The 14,113-nt window shown below is 42.0% G+C and overlaps 1 protein-coding gene across 1 annotated transcript in view; it reads right to left on the bottom strand.

Annotated features, from left to right (window-relative positions):
- Positions 1-13,844, bottom strand: part of LOC138296983 (extracellular calcium-sensing receptor-like) — a 121,466-nt gene extending 107,622 nt beyond the window's left edge. Inside the window, exons 1-3 of the mRNA XM_069236500.1 lie at positions 13,726-13,844; positions 11,288-11,579; positions 7,848-8,687 (exon numbers count right to left, since the gene is read on the bottom strand). Coding sequence (XP_069092601.1) covers positions 7,848-8,687; positions 11,288-11,579; positions 13,726-13,844 — 1,251 coding nt within the window. The remainder of the gene's footprint in view (positions 1-7,847; positions 8,688-11,287; positions 11,580-13,725) is intronic.
- Between the last annotated feature and the right edge of the window lie 269 nt (positions 13,845-14,113).

Here is a 14,113-nt window from a genome sequence, read left to right as displayed (position 1 = left end):
ACGCATCGCTCTCTTGCGGGAGAGGAGAAACGGCACACAAGGACCCGACCGGAGGAGAAATGACACACAGTCTCGCTTGCGAGTGAGAAATCGACACATTGCTGGCCTTTTCCGAAGCACACTCGCCCGTGCTGTGTTATTTTGACGCTACCCAAGTACTTATGTACACTGTTTTCTAAAGGATTTAAGACTCCTATTCTTTGAAAATTCATAACTTGACTTGTGTATGTTGGATTTTTGTCGTTTTGGTCTTGTTTTGTTTAGATAAATATTCTCTATTCTTCTAAACCTGTGTGGTGTCATTTTGTACTGTTTGCACTGAATTACTGTGTGTGTTGGTACAAATACTTTACACATTGCTTCTGAAGTTAAGCCTGCCTGCTCGTGCCAAGCTACCAAGGGGGTGAGCAGGGGTTAACTGAGGGTGATTCTCCTGTACCCTGACTAGAGTGAGGGTCCTTGCTTTGGCAGGGGGTAGCCTGACTGCCAACCAAAGACCCTATTTCTAACAGTTTGTATTTGCCATCAACTCTCTCCTTCATTGAGCAACAAAGTAAGATTTATCTTGGATGTTTCCTTCAACCTGCTGGCTGCAGCAGCATTATGTTCTGGTACAGCAATAGCTAGCAGAAGGCACTTACGGATGCATGCACGGAAAGCGGGCACCTTCCAGAAATCATTGTTGATGCATCTACCCTTTACAGGAGCCAGGCTTTTCGGTCCTCAAGTAGAAGGACTCATCAGCAGAGAATCATAAATTGTTGCAGCCAGTGCGTTCAGCCTTCAGGGGTGGAGGAATTACTTACTAAAGGGCTTTTAGACATGTTTCTACATCCAGAGGGGTCTCACAGTGCTTTCAAGGAAGGGGTTGAAGCCAGGGGACCCATGTCTCAGATAAATCCTGGTTCCAGTTAACCCCGCCTGCGATTCCTCAAGCTCTGCTAAAAGCCTGACTAAGCCAAGAAAGTCCACAGACTAGTTGAGGGTCGGCTAAAGTTTTGTGAGAGCAGCTGGGAATAACACATTTCAGACAAATGTTCCTTGGAGGTTGTCTCTTCAAGATATTAGGTGAAATTTGCCCAAGATCCTCAGAAGATGTTTCTTTGTACCCCACTGGCTCGTGACTTGGTATGATGATTAGCATTATTCAGAGTTCGAGTCCTCTTGAGCAAGGCAGCTCAAACAGTACCAGAAAATCAGAATGGGACTGGTTGTTATTGAATATTCTTTGTGGTGCAGAAGTTGTCAAGTGGGATTAGACTACTTATAGACTTGAAAAGCATCAATGCATTTATTCCATACCAGTCATTTAAAATGGCAACTTGAACAAGTATCTTTCCTTTCCTAAGGTAATTATACTTTATGGCATCAATAGACCTGTTAGATGCCTATCTGCTTGTGTCAATGCCAAATGATCTTAAAAGTTGCTCAGATTCTGTATTCTAGACACCTATTACCAATTCCAGGTCCTTCTATTTGGTTTGGCAATGTCACCAAGTATATCCACAAAACTCTTGACCCCAGTGGTAGGTAGATTACATTCTTTAGAAATTTCACTCTTCCCTTATCTCAACAATTAGTTGATTGTCTCCTTTTTCTAAGGCATTGAAGGATGTGGCAATAGTGACCAAGATCCTGGAAGAACTCAGATTTCTGATTAACCTGATGAATAAGTCCAAATCACACCTCATCTTGATACGATAAATGTAGTTCATTGTAGCTCTATTCAGTTCAGAAGTGGGAAGAGCATTCTTACCAGAGTTAAACTTCGTCCCAATCTGCAGGGTCTCCTATTCAAGCAAAGGGCAACATCCAGTGAATGCTTAACAGTACAGGAGCACATGGCTTCCATAGTATCCTTGGTCTTGTTGGCTTGTTTACACATGTATCCCTTGATAAGACACCTGCAAGAGCATTGGAACCCCTTGTCACATGTGAGTATCTGGTTCCAGTAAATCATCAAATTTCAACCTCTCTCCAGTGGTGGCTCATTATAGAAAATATGACCAGAGGTTGTCCCTTCCAGCCTCTGCTTCACAATATAGTAGCCAAAGATGCAAGAGGGATAAGATAGAGGGGTAACCTTAGAGTAATTGGAGATCCAGGAAAAAATGTCTCCCACAAGAGATATCCAGGCCTTCAAACAGGAAGGAATTAAGGGCAGTACTACTAGCTCAGACATATGTCTCACATATCTTAAAGGGCATGCAGGTCAGAACAGACAGTATGGTAGCTAAATTGTGGATAGATCAACAAGGAGCAACAGGATCCCTGGAGTTGTGCATGGTGACACAGGAGATAGAAAGCTCGGCAGAGGGCAATCTATCTCATTCAGGGCAGTCTATCTTTAAGGGAAACTCAACTGTTGGATGGATCAGCTGAGCCAGTCTATCCCATACTCAATATTCTAGTGTCTTCATCAGAGGTTTTCAAGATGATGACTTAAAAATGAAGAGTACTTTGGTTAGACCTTTTGTGCAGGAAAATAATTATCTTTTCCCACAATTATGTTCCCTAGAAACTTCCAATTAACTTAGACAAGGGATGCCCTTGCAATAGTCTGGCCTTGAGGAATGTTGCATGCCTTCCCTCTGAATCGTTTCATCCCAAGAGTCATTCAGAAGATTCAGGGTCATCTTGTATGGGTGGTAGCCCCTTGCTGGCCTGGCAGGAATTGACTCCCTTATCTCTGCAGGCTATTGATATCCCCTCCTTAGTTGTTCCCAACTTAGTCCTCTCCATTGAGAGTTTCATCACCTGAACAAGCAACATTGGAAAGCTTATACTTGGGAGTTTGGAACTTGAGAGGTTAAACAGCAGATCTCAAGCTTGTTTGGTGGAGGTAGTACTCGAGATTCAGAACTCCAGCTGTCCATCAGAAACGTTTGCAACCAGCATTGGACGTCCTTTCTCGAAATGGTGCAATCTTACAGGTCTTCTTCCTGGCTCTTGTGACCCACCAAAAGTGCTAAATGTTTTAAGGGATGATTTCCTCCTGGGTTTAACGGTGTCCATACTTAAAAGCCGCAATCAGAGCCTTCAGAGGTGTGTGTATATGGACAATTTGGTAGAACGATTTCTTGAAAGTCATTCAATATAAACACCTGTTTCTCACTCTCCTGTACTGTCTTGAGATGTCCCCTTAGTTTTAAGAGCTCTTCATTTTCCTCCTTTTGAACCCCTAGAGACAGAGGACCTTAAGATGTTGGTTTCTAAGATATTTTTTCTGATAGCTATCTGTTTGGGATGTTGGATTGGAGAGTTATGTGCCTTATTACACACATATCATTTTTTTGGTTTGTTTTCAGATAAGATGATTCTTAGACCAAGTCCATCTTTCCTTTAACTAAAATCTAGTTTTTATTTCATGTCTATCACAATCTTTTTTCATCCCCTTGATGTACCTCTGGAGGAGATAAAAATCCATACACTGGATGTACATCGCACACTCTCCATTAATATTGAGCAAACAGCTTCATTCAAGAAAGTGGACTCATTTAGCCAGATTTACACTTTTAGTGACCCTCCGGTGGCACTATGCACCGTGCCATATTTACAAGGTAGCGTTAGGCTACTTTTTTGGCTTAACGCTACCTTGTATACGGCCCCTTCACATGCAGCACTTTGTGTGGAAGCGGCGTGCAATAAGTGTTGCTGTAGGCGTGCTACAGCAACACCCATTGCATTTCGATGCTACCCCAGATTTACGAGTTTTAGTAAATCTGTGGCAGCACCAAAACCTAACGCCACCCCATGGGTGGCAATAACATGGCGCAACGAGGAGAAATGTTTTCATTTCTCCTCATATTTTGCTCTTTCTATGTGTGCCTCATTTTGCAGCACAACTGGAAAGTGCAAATCATCATTGAAGATTGTTTTTGTGCAGGAAGGGACACCTTCCTGTACAAAAACAATCTCCCCCTCAACACAGCCATCGTTGCACTATGGCACAAGGGTAGCTGTGTTGGTGCTTGGCATACGGCGCATCCCTGTGTTTTTAAAATGATGGAAGGCGGTGCTGTCAACTTTGGTGCAGCGTCATGCTCTGTCATTTTCTTATAAATCTGGGCCATTGTTTGTTACCTTTGGGCAGTCTGGGCAAGGTTTAAAGCAGTCCACTTAAACGCTGAGTAAATAGTTGAAAGCAACCATTTTCTTGGCTCATGGGTAAGAAGTGAAAGATCTCTCAGAAGCGATTCAAGGAAGATCCACTTGCGGAGTATCTACTTCATGGGGCCTTCTCAAAGGGGCATTAAGACATTTGTGCAGGGCGGGACTGGGACAAAGATTATCCCTGAGCTTTAAACTAAAGTGGAACTCATTAGTGAACCATATGTCTAAAAAACTGAACCACATTTACAAACCAGGCCAGTTTTTGAACTTGTAAAGACAGGTACTATGGTTAATTTGCAAGGTATGGTAGACTTGTGCACTTGTGTTTGCATCCAATGTTGGTGGTAATATTAGGGAAATCAACAGAAAAACTGGCCCACCTGGCCATAAAATAGGCCCACAACCTGCTAAAACATGACCCACACACTGATCTGTCACACCAGCCCGTTAGGCACTGCTTGACTTCAGTGTAGGTCAGTCTAACCCTGCATTTGTGCAGCAGCCACCGTTTTCTACGTGCACACATTTATGACTCACTACACACTTCAAATGGGAGGTGACTTAAGACTTTGGGGTTAAAGTACTGGAATCAGTAAACGCAGAGTAAATTCACCAGTTATTGAAACTTATGAGCCCCTAGCCCCACCGGAGCATCACCTTGGTGGCGCTAAGTACTGCGCTGTATTTACAAGGTGGCTTTAAGCTATTTTTTGTGGATTAACGCCACCTTGTAAATACGGCTCCTTCACACGCAGCCCTTTGCGAGGAAGGGGCGTTGTTGCTGTGGACGTGCCATAGCAACACCCAGTGCATTTTGACGCTGACTCAGATTTCCGAGTTTTCATAGACCTGAGGCAATGCCAAAATCTAATGCCTCCCCAGTAGTGGCATTAGCAAGGCGCAATGAGGAGAAATACTTTTATTCCTTCTAGTTTTTTGCTTTTTCTATGTGTGCTGCATTCTCCAGCACACATAGAAAGAGCAAAATGCCAGACATGATTGTTAATGTCTGGGAAGGTGACCCTTCCCACACTTAAACAATCATTTCAAAATGATGCTTTTGCACTTCTGTTGTGATGCATTCTGCAGTACAAACAGAAGTGCCAAATCACCATCAGTGATTGTTTATGTGCAGGAAGGGACGCGTTCCCGCACATAATCAAACCCCTCAATGGAGACATCCTTGCACGATGGTGCAAGGATGCCTGCGTTGGCGCTAGGCAGCTCAATTTAGCACCAGCGCAGGGGACAACACAGCGGTGCGCCGTATTCAATTAAATACGGCGCATCCCTACGAGGAGAAAATAACGAAGTGTGGCGCTGTTAATTTTGGTGCAGCGTCGCGCTCTGTCATTTTCAGTTAAATATGGGCCTAAATTCACTAGCACCTAGGTTCACAAAGGTGTCACGCAATGCAGAGAAGCATGCAAAGAGGCTATGCTGCGTTGCGTGACAGGGAGAGAGCAAGAGAGTGCCATATTCACAGAGATATGGCACTCTCCTCCCCTCTCCCTAGAGCCAAAGCTGATTTGTGCTGCCATGTGCTAGGCACAAACCTTAGTGCCATAGTGCTAGATTGCGTGCATGAGTCTACCACAGGTTTTGTACAGGAAGGGTACCCTTCCGTACAAAATACTATGGCTAGACAAGATTAAAACCTTTTCCTACTTTGTATGTGTGGTATACAGTGCAGCACGAATGCAAAGTCTGAAAAGCAAGGAGAAATGAAACCATTTCTCCTTTTAGCGCCTGCTTTTCAGCGGAGTTAATTTTTGGCACTAATCTCTCTACTAATGTTAGTAGATTGGATTTAGCATCAATAAGCATTGGTGATTGCATGGGAACACCCATGTACCACCCATGTAATGCCCCATTGATGCAAAGTAAGTCAAAGCGGTGTTCACACTGCTTTGCATCACTTTTCCTTACAAACCAACGCAAATACCAACTTGCGTGGTTTTTTAATCCCACAAATCCTACAAATTAAAACGTCGGTTTAGCATTAAAAATATGATACTAACCAGTGCTAAACATTTGTTAACCTGGGCCTAGGTGTTGCAGAAGTAATTTGTGTGTCTTGGCTGTTTGACATGTGCTTGGCTATGCACTCAAGCAGTAAGGAATGGGATGAGGAAGACAAGATGCAAGGTAATGGCCCGCTTACATTCCAGTAATCTTCATTACTCAGACTCCAGGTCTTCCTCTTCACAGTCCTAGTCCCCCTCCCCCTAAGTCTCCCTCCCAAGAGCTGTAGGGCAGCTGTTTCCAACCTGTGGTCCGTGGACCCCATAGGGGTCTGTGACATATTCCCAGGGGGGTCGCAGACCTGGACCGGCAGGAAGGCCCTTCTCCAGCTTGAGCCTCTTGACAGAAACACGTGGGTTTTTATACTTATCACTTCATTTGTGCAGCAGTTTTGAAAGCACTGCAAAGTTCCTTGTACATCCAGCAGCTTTCAGGCAAAAAAAGCGGCAAGATTACTCTGGTGATTAATGTACCTGCTGGAGAAAGATGGGAGTTTTGTCTAGTGGCAGTTTAACTCATCTAAGGCAGCACAGATGGTTAAAATACCTGCTGCAAAGAACGTAAATCATGCAAAGAACAGTATTTTATATGCATAGAACAGCGGGTTACTGCTTTTGTCACAGATTATCTTTTTTTACTGTGCAGTTCATAAGTTACAATCAGAATTCAGCACAGTGAGCTATGAACTGCCATCAAAAAGCTGCATGCTATCTGCAAGGAACAAATTAGAAAGCTATTTTGTTTTCCAGTCTTTCATTATCCTTATGCTGCTAAAAACAGTTGGCTTGCATAGAAATACATTCTTATTATTAAAGTCAATGCTCACCTCTGGGTTATGTTCTGAATCTTGAGTTTGTGCGGCTCCAGACCAAGCACTTTTAGAAAATGCTTACCAGCTTTGATGACATGTGAATCCTACACCTTGTAGTCCCCTGTAAAGTGCTCTGACACCCTACACTGGTATGACAGGTGGTACAAAACAAATTAAATATATGTGACAGAGAAGCTACGGAGAGATGAGGCTCTTATGGTTTTGCTTCCTTTCCCCACCATATATGTGAAAAATCTTTCTCAGATCTTATGTACCTAAAAAATAAAAACAAAAATAGCTTGGGAAATGTAGGCCCATATTTATACTTTTTAGCGCCGCATTTGCGTCATTTTTTTATGCAACAGCAGCGCAAACTTCCAAAATTCAATTGTATTTTGGAAGTTTGCGCTGATTTTGCGTCAAAAAACGACTCAAATGCGGTACTAAAAAAGTATAAATATGGGCCTTAGAATCTTAACCGAGGATTCAGGTTTCCTGAATAAAGCCAAACATTGAAAAGTTAGTTGCCGAGATGCAGCGCCAACCTTTCCATGAAAATCATTCGATTTTTGCATATTTTTCAATATAAAATAATTATATCTTTAGCAATTTGAGTATTTGTTTGGTGCATACTTGTTTGTGTATTTTTTTGCGAATTACTGTTTTAATATTTGAAATTTAAATCATATAAATTTCTTGGGGGTCTGCGGCTTCCAAAAGAGATTCAGTGGGGATCCTCAGGAGTCAAAAGGCTGGGAACCACTGATTTACGGTTCAGATAGCAGCACTGTGTTGGTTTCCTGGAGTCAGAGTAATGAAGATGACTGATAAGTAACCAGGTCATTCCATGGAGTTTTGTTGAATGCCAATAAGTTTCAGGAAGCGGTTTCATACTTACCTGCCATGGCTGAATGTTACTGGAGTTGGCACATGTTCTATTCACAAAAGGCCCATTGCCTGGCTTGCATAACATTAGTTTATTCAGTGCATGTGCATAGACCTGAATTGCAAGGTATGCATGCTGAGTATAACTCAGATCATTTAGTTCAAATAGATCTCTGGCCACTGTTTCTAATGCCTCTTTACCAGAGCAAGGTCTTCCATCAGGACGTATATCCCCTGATGTAGTGTAATTTTCTTGGGATTGCTCCCATTTGCAGTGAAATGCCTTTTCCCAAAATAGCTTCATAAATGTTTCCCCTGAAGATGTGGATGGGTGAAGGTGGCTGAGGAAGTCCCAGAAACCTGCCATTTGGCCTGTGTTGGGCACCAGGCCTACTGTCCCATTCAACAGTTCCCATGCTTGCCTGGTGAACAGTCCTGGAGTGATCCCGAATGAAGCAGAAGCAACAAACACCTTCCCTGTGATGTGCTGTTCATAAAGAGCATCCATTAAAGCTGTGACGTGCACCTCTGGGCTGTGGAGGACAATTACATTGACTGAATGCTGCTTGATCACTTCCACTACCTGGAGGACCTTTTTCTTGGTGTAACCCAAGTGGATCTTAACCACATATGTCACACATCCCCCATTCTTCTCGATTCCTTGCCGTATCACGTGCCCGCCCTGCTCTCCCACATCATTGTCCACCACCACCATCCCTACCCAAGACCATTGAAAATGCCTGATCAGCTGGGGCAGAGCAATGTTTTGGAATTTGTTGCTTGGCACTGTGCGTAAAAATGACGGAAATTGAAGCTTGTTACTCAGAGCGGAAAGCGTGGCTCCATGGCTGACCTATAGAAGAGATGACAAATTAGGGCAATTCTTGAGAAAACATTATTTTTCCAAGGAAGCCCACAGTGTCAATCATTTTTCAGCTGTGGGTTTCCACATGTTTTCATACCTTGAAAGCCCCCAGAAGTCTTCACATGAGCAACATTGTCATCAATACAACACAAGTCAACACTTTGTTTGGATAAAACAACTTCCAGCAGAGTTAAAGCTTTTTGATTCTTTTCTAAGGGCCAGGTGTACAAAGCTTTTACACAGTCACAAACTGTCTGATTCGCAGAATCAGGCCCTTTGCTACCACTAAAAAGCTTTTTGGCATGTACCAATACAAATTACGATTTGAACACCTGCTACTGAATCGTGATTTGGCTTTGCGATTCGGTATTAGGAAGGGGCGATTTAGAGCATCCCTTCCTAGTACCAAGTTGCAGTGGTATGTTCAAATGTTTTACAACCGGAATGCAGTCGCAAAACATTCTCAGGTGACCTCCAATTTCAAATTGGTGGTAACCCATTCACAAAGGGGAACAAGGGTCCCTATAGGACCCCTGTTCCCCTTTGTGAATTTCTGTAAAAGCATTTTTTAAGAGCAGCCAGTGTTCCTACAGACCACTGCCTATTCTTAAAAAATGAAAACAAAACTTTAATTTTCTTTTTTAAACACATCCCATTTTCCTTTAAGGAAAACAGGCTGCATTAAAAAAAAATATTGCTGGGGTCAGCAGGCCACCATACCTGTGATTTTAACGATTCCCAGTGGGTCGCGAAGCGAGGCCTACCTCATGAATAATAATGAGGTAGGTGTATTGGTGACCCACTAAGAATGGCAAATGAAACTCAATAGAGTTTCATACATTTGAAATTGCAATTTCCTAATTGTGATTCTCATGGAATCGAAATTAGGAACTCACAATTTTTTAATTTTTAAAGTACGTACAAGTGGCCCTTTGTTTTTAAATTCATGAAAATCTCTCCATCTCGTACCATTTACACATTTTCACATTCGATTTTTAGCTTTCAATTTTCCTATGTTTGTACAATGTTTAATGAGTTTATGTGACAGATACTGAGGATTTGGGACTATAATTTATAAATAGACGATGTTCATCATTCCTAGTATGTTACCCAGGTGCTTTCATTGTTTTTACCAAAAGCTGATGATTGTAAATAAAGTATATATGTACACTTTCTTTATGAATTCCTACAATGTCCAAGTTTATGTGTTGCTGTAAAAAAGGTAACTTTGCATGGACATGCTTTCATTGACGTAACACCATGGATGCAAAACATCAACAATTTGGAAATGCAGTAAACATTTTATGAACCATACTTAAGAATGAAAATCATCTCTATGCAGCACACATATATAATGAAGTTGAGAATGTACAAAAAAGTAAAAGTAAAATGCAATAACCAAATGCTGTAAATGAAAAGAGCAAATAAAAATTACAAAGGACAATATTGTTCTAATGCATAGATTATTTGCTTGAGCAAGAAGCATGCAGATTGACATTTTTAATGCCAAACACCAGAGAAATAGGAAGTAGCTAAGAGAAACATAAATCCTTAACAAAAAGTTAAAGAAGTAACTTAAGGAAACAACCCATGGCTCCCCCACTCCCAGTAATCAGTATTTTGAGTTTTCTTACTTTGATATTTTAACAAAGAATTAATAAGTGTATCAATAAGTTGATCTAAAATTTGGAACAGATAGTGGACACATTGTTTATGGTATGATATACATGTGTTTTTGTGTGTTATACAATTGATAGCTATCAATTTATTGTTGAGAATGTGGGATGTAGAAGTTTGGGATCAGTCTACATTTGGTGGAGCAACATCTTTGCTACAATAAAGCTTTTCATGGATTCTTGGTATAATCTCACCTTTTAATTAAACCCCTCTTCTTCATTGTAGGTCACAAAAGTCTGACTTCACTTGCATAATCCCATAAAAATTTGGACTAATAGTCCACAGACACAGAAACTACTGAAGCTAAATACGGTCTTCTGGCTCATTGGCATTCTTTACAGCCTTTACAAGATAAATGTTTGTATTGAATCTCTACACTCCTAATGACATCACAAAATATGTCAGTGGTATTTATGCCTGATTCAGTTCTACCTGATCATTTGTAAAAACAAAATTCATATAAGCCTTCCCTTGAGTGGACACAGTTATGTGATGTTCGGGAGAATGTGCCTATCAGTCTAGAATTTGTGGCGGAGATATATAAGGTTTACGCACATTCAGAGCATCTCTCTTGTCTTTTTGTCTACAAGCTCTGAAGGTAGCCAATCCAAGCAATGTATAAGTCAATAACTCCCTCCCTTACTAACCTGTCCAATCCCTATTTTAAGGGTTTATTCAACACGTATGTACATCACACTTTGTGTATCACTTGCACCACACTTTTGTATAGGTATTTATACATGGAAAATACTGAACAGAGGTAATTGCAGATATATCAAGACAGCTCCTAAATTTTTAAAGCAAAGCATTCATGAACTAGGGCTATGTATAAAGTGATCAATGAGAGGGTCAATTAAGTTGATATTCCATATAATACTGTAAACTACTGTAAACAAATTGTGCCAAGTTACCTGAGGTACATGAAAAATTCCCAGCATCCGGGCCATCGGAAGAGATAAAGCTGATACAAGATCTCCCACAATCCCAGCAAGTAACTGATGTGGCCAGCAGTTGTAAGCAGGCACTGTACTGTTCACCCCTGAGAGTAAACCCAATGTTCCCATGATGGCTCTGGCCTCTGACATGCAGGAATCATATACCCTGAACCCCAGAGTCACGTTGGGTAGCAAGTTTGGAGTCTGATTAATTTCTTCTATTGCAAACATCATTCCTAATACATCCCTGTAGTACCTGATCTGGAACCTGTAAAAACAGAGAAATTAGTAAAACATACACTGTCAAGCATAATAATGCACAGGAACAATATATACCATATGCACAGAAAAGCTGTGTTCAATGTGAACACCATAGGATGTAATATTCAAAGTGTCCCAGGGCACAATAGCCTGGTGGCCTGCTTGTGCACCCCAGGAAACTATGGTATTACAGAAGGGACCGTGGATGCTTGTGCAGTCCCTTCTATAATACTGATGGTGCACAGAAATGGGGAACACTGTCAGTATGGCCCGTTAGGTCAGCCCTCTGAGGAGGGAAAGGGGTTCCCAAGGACCCCCAGTTATTCCCCAGCTGGTGAGTGCATTCACTCACTCCACCTGCCTGCAGAGGGATCAATCTGCCTGCACAGTGAAGCACTGAGCGGCTGTGAGGCAGTAGCTCCACATTTCACAAGCGCGCGGCTGCCCTTGGTTCCATGCATTCATTATAATAGGGTGCACTGTCCCTCTTTGTGTCCAGCGCACCTGTTTAAAGGTACTCTGTGATGAAGAGGGACACTGAGCCTTATATGTAATAAGGGACCATGTTGGTATGGGAGTGATCTAATAACTGCACATGCGTTATCTTGGAGATTGTTTTCTTTGACAGTATTGATTTGCAGGCCAGTAACATAAGAAGAGGAAAGATAATTTCTATTTGAAAGGAGACGTCAGGACAACTTAATGTCCTTATGTAGTTTTCAAGTACACATGAACAAGCCAGGTGAGTTAAATTCACTTTTATTGATGAAGTGACTCAAGAGCAGCTGTCCTGAGGCCAGTCAGATCCAATTGGAGATTTCACTGGGACAAGGAAACAGAACATTGAGCACAAAATCACACAGGGTCCCAGTACTACTGAAACTCCCACAGTGCAATACTCTACTCATAGAAAGAGGCCTGACAAATTCAAGGGATATAAGTTAAGAAACTGGGACACAAGACAATCCTCCTTTAGTTTAAATCACAAGCGAAAAAGCAAGAGTGCAGAAACTATGCCTTAGGATCAGTCTTGTGAAGTCCAGGCAGGCCAGAGCTTTAGTGGGGATTCTAACTAGGATGGTCACTTGGAAGAGCTTGATGGTAGACAATTGAGACTGCTCATTAATGGATGGGAGAAGGAGCATTAAGCACATTTCACCAATGAGATTCTCTCTGTTCTGAAAAAAAAAGTGAGCACCTTCCTGCCACCTCAGTACTGAGTAAAAAAAAACTAAATAAACTTGCTTTGACTGCTATCCTTGACATAGCAGCAAGGCATAATGTATAATGCAATACATTGCAAGTAGGAGCACCAGGTGTGTCACTATGTGTAAAGTACTGGAATAAAGACCCTTTGGATAACCACAAAGCACTCTAGCTCAGCCACTGGAAGAATGTAGTGGTGCTTGAAACGTATTAACCTTGATACTTAGACAGTTGTAGCACTGTCAATGAACACTGCTAAAGTCCATGGAACAATATGTATGTCCTGACTCTCAGGCCCTATTGTGTCCTCACTCATGGCACTGTACTCGCCCTAAACTCACTTACATCAAAAGACAAACAAACTGCGCAAATGCAAAGATAAAGTACATCCCAATTCAAGACAGAATTCCTAAACCAGAAACAAAGGCTATTCCATGCTGAAATAAAACACGTTTAATCCCACTGCAAGATTACAACATACAGAATTGCAGAAAGGTAGAATTTTGTTCTACTTCATGTTTTAAGTTGGCTCATTTCACAGTGAAGAATATTTTAAGTATCATTGGGTCGGAAGGCCAGCCCAAGAGATAGTTAGAAGGAACACCTTGTATGCACCAACAGGTCAAGGTAGTACTGAGCTCTCACCAATTAAAAGCCTTTCCAGTGCTCAATTTTGCATGTGAGTTCGCCCCTACAACTTTTTTGTATTCCTACCCTAGGTCTTGTTTAGGAAATACACAGTGGAAATACCAGTCCAATGTAAAATGTTAACTGCCCCTTGAGATCAGCGACACAGATTATAGATTTAATAAATAGTTTCTTACCCCTCTCAGGAGAGCAGCTTTGTCTCTGTCTTTCTGAGCTTCTGGCCTCCACATGCTTAGCACTAGATGCTTATGGCTTCCTACCCTTGAATACACTTTACAGCAGGTACAACTGTCTCTCACCCCTCACAGGAGATCCTTCCTGGGACATCTTGGAAGGAAGGTTGTAGAAAGCGAAAGCTGGAGTGAATGACAAATGAGCCTCCGATAATAATGTCACCGTCCCTAGAGAGCCCTTCCATGATCTCGCTGTGCAGGGCACACCCCAGGTGAAGTGATGCCCCTCCGACTGCTGAGGTAAGGAGAAGGATCACCGAGCAGGTCAGCCTCATCCTTGGACATGGAAAGTCACTCCCCTCTGCGGGCCACCTGTGGGTGAAAGAGGAGGACATGTCAAGCAGGTCAGTGCTGCAGAAAGCATAGACTTGCAACCCTACCAATGCCTTCTTTTGATTGATGGACAATTTAATTTACCCCTGTCTCTCACAAAAGAAATCAAACTTTTGCTGCA

Source organism: Pleurodeles waltl, chromosome 5 (genome assembly GCF_031143425.1).
Source record: "Pleurodeles waltl isolate 20211129_DDA chromosome 5, aPleWal1.hap1.20221129, whole genome shotgun sequence".
In the NCBI taxonomy this organism is placed as follows: domain Eukaryota; kingdom Metazoa; phylum Chordata; class Amphibia; order Caudata; family Salamandridae; genus Pleurodeles; species Pleurodeles waltl.
The sequence above is the reverse complement of the archived record's forward strand: the minus strand, read 5'-3'. Positions and strand labels throughout refer to the sequence as shown.